Genomic DNA, 2548 nt, shown 5'->3' with positions numbered 1-2548 from the left:
TTCATAGCATCTTTCAGTCTGTCATGATGTAACCGGTCCTCCCAAGCATCAACAGTAGGGTTTTTTTTAACAAAATACTATCTCAAGAGCATCCAGTTCCTTTGGTGCCTACATCAAAAATTCCTGACCTGCAACATTTTTCATATTCATTTTCAAATGAATATGCATCCCTGTAGCCATGCAAACTGCATTACACAAAGGTATGTCTCCCCTTTCTAAACTCTGTACACTTCCATGACCTAATGACTTTGGTTCACAGGTAGATTGAGCAATCCTTAAAAATCCTCACAAGAAGAGAAGCAAATGTGCCTGCTTAAGTGCATTTGACTTTTGTTTATCTTTATATTCAACCCAGTCTTCCTTTTCAACCACCAACGAGGATCCATACAGTCATTACAGGAAGGTGTCAAAAGGGCTGTTGCTAAGTAGAGGAAGGCAGCAGCTCCCAGAAATACAGCGCTTTGCTAGTGCATATTCAGGGACCAGCTAAGTAAGCACTTTCATTTCAAGCCACAGTGCTTCTGTAGCACTATCTCAGCACTGTCATCACAAAAGGCTGAGACTGTTTTTGGTCCTTACAATTAACATGCTTGTGGCTACCTGCAGTCCTACTACCAGCTGGCCTCAACACTTTTTATTCAAAGAAGTACACTGGCCAGACACTGTGAGACATGTTCCAACATTACATTGGATGTGGTGGTCCTCAGGACATGACATTCTGCCACCAGCACAAGTAAATTCAGTCTCCTTGAGAGATTATCTTCACAGAAAGAGGCTTCAGAATAGAAGTTTTCTTACTTTGAAATGTAAGGGATTCCTTTTTTACATTAAAGCATGCCTTCCTTTATGGGTCCAAAAAATTTAGGTTGATTCATCAATTAAGTAGAAGAAAGCATCTCTGAGGAGTGAACCATCAGAGATTTCAGAGGAAAAGGCATCTGTTTTAAAAGCTGTATATACTATTTTGCCAACATAGTGAGCAACATATGCCCCTAGGGCATCCGTGCTGGAGTCAACAACAGGGTTATTTTGCTAATAAAATTTAAGCCACTTCCCAAACAAAACAATTTGTCCTACCAAAAAAAGGCATTGTTTTTAAATCAGCAAAATTACATCTTACTTAGAGTGCATCTCTGCATATCTGTTAGCTAAGGATGTGATTCTTTTTCAGTCATTCTCAGCTTAAGCATAAAAGTAAAATCTCTCAGCGTAAGGCAAGGCTGCCTGCTCTGGTAAGAATATGAGACAATGACATGCCTGTACCAGATTCCAACCTGCTCCTCTATCCAGGTCCTCTGACCAGATGGACTCACTCACTCTTTTTTCAATTACATGCAGTCAAAGCAGAAATGAGCAAAACTCTGCAACTGTTAACAATCGAAATCAACAGTAACCTTGGCAGGATCATAGTTGATAAAAACTCAATTCCTACGAAATGAGTAATACCCAGTTTGTCATAGAGAGGCAATAAATTCAGAGAGATGAAAGAGAAGCATGTAAGCACAGACAAGCCAAACAAGAAAGAGCAAGCTTGCAGATTTGCAAAAAGGCAAGGAAAATAGTACTGACTACTTGATCAGAATGACCATCTTGCTTCAGAGAAGTATACTGCCAGTTTGCATCACTGTGGCATTGTACATCAAAATCTCGCATCCAGTTTGTCTCTTTCAAGCAATCAAAGGGAACTACCATAACATGAACTTTCTGTGCAAAATGGGTGGCTCTTCTCAGCAATGTCTCAATGAAACAACTGATTTCAGATTCCCCAAGGAGATTACCAAGGTCACACTGAACAATGTCACAATTATCATCTATGAGTTCCTCCAACAGACATTCCAGCTATTTAGCAACAATCTTCCTGTTGGTGCTTGGAATAAAAGCAACATTGAGAAATTCAAAAATGGAATTCATCAGCAAATTGAATATTTAGAGATATGTTTGTCAAAAGAGCTACCAAAAGCAAGAAACAGCTTACAAGCATGGATCCTAAAAAGCACTACATTCAGCATGAAAAAGTACTTCCAGAGAATCACCAATTTCCTAAAAGACAAGCAATACAGCCACTGTTCCTGGGAAGCAGTCCAAATGGAATTGAGAACATGCCTTATAATTTTTGACAGTCTTATGAAAAAAACCACATCATAAAGAGGTAACATCTTCTGTTTCTGTACTCTTTGTAAGAATTTTATATTTTTTTCCCTTTTTGATAGGTTTGTATTTTCCACATTTTAATAATTTTCAAATTGATAACTGGGGGTTGTTTTCAAAAAGCATTCAGTGACCGTAAATTAAACATGTTGAGTACTCAAGTGAAGGGGCACTGGTATCACTGCATCTGTAGAAGATAAGCTCTTTACAAACAAGTGGATATTTATGTTCTGTATTCTTTCTTTGCACTATAAATTATTTTTTTATATATATATAAAAAACATCACCTGGACCTCCTTAAACTCAAAAATAATGATGGGTAGACATTCTGAGCTAGAAAAGTCAAGTTGCAGGTTTTGGGTTTTTTTGCAAGTACACTCATGTCTTTATCCTATGAAGA

General features: G+C 38.0%; 1 protein-coding gene across 1 annotated transcript; it reads left to right on the top strand.

Annotated features, from left to right (window-relative positions):
* The first annotated feature begins 1713 nt into the window (after positions 1 to 1713).
* Positions 1714 to 2145, top strand: LOC104391698 (interferon omega-1-like). The gene has a single exon (XM_010001024.1). The coding sequence runs from the start codon at positions 1714 to 1716 to the stop codon at positions 2143 to 2145; it is 432 nt and encodes a 143-aa protein (XP_009999326.1).
* Positions 2146 to 2548: the final 403 nt, after the last annotated feature.

This window comes from Chaetura pelagica, unplaced genomic scaffold (assembly GCF_000747805.2).
Source record: "Chaetura pelagica isolate M959 unplaced genomic scaffold, ChaPel_1.0 scaffold126, whole genome shotgun sequence".
In the NCBI taxonomy this organism is placed as follows: domain Eukaryota; kingdom Metazoa; phylum Chordata; class Aves; order Apodiformes; family Apodidae; genus Chaetura; species Chaetura pelagica.
Note: the sequence above shows the minus strand (reverse complement) of the source record. Positions and strands in the feature narration are given on the sequence as shown.

Excerpts from the sequence above, each read along its gene's own strand:
- LOC104391698 (XM_010001024.1), top strand. The coding sequence starts at position 1,714 with ATGGGTGGCTCTTCTCAGCAATGTCTCAATGAAACAACTGATTTCAGA.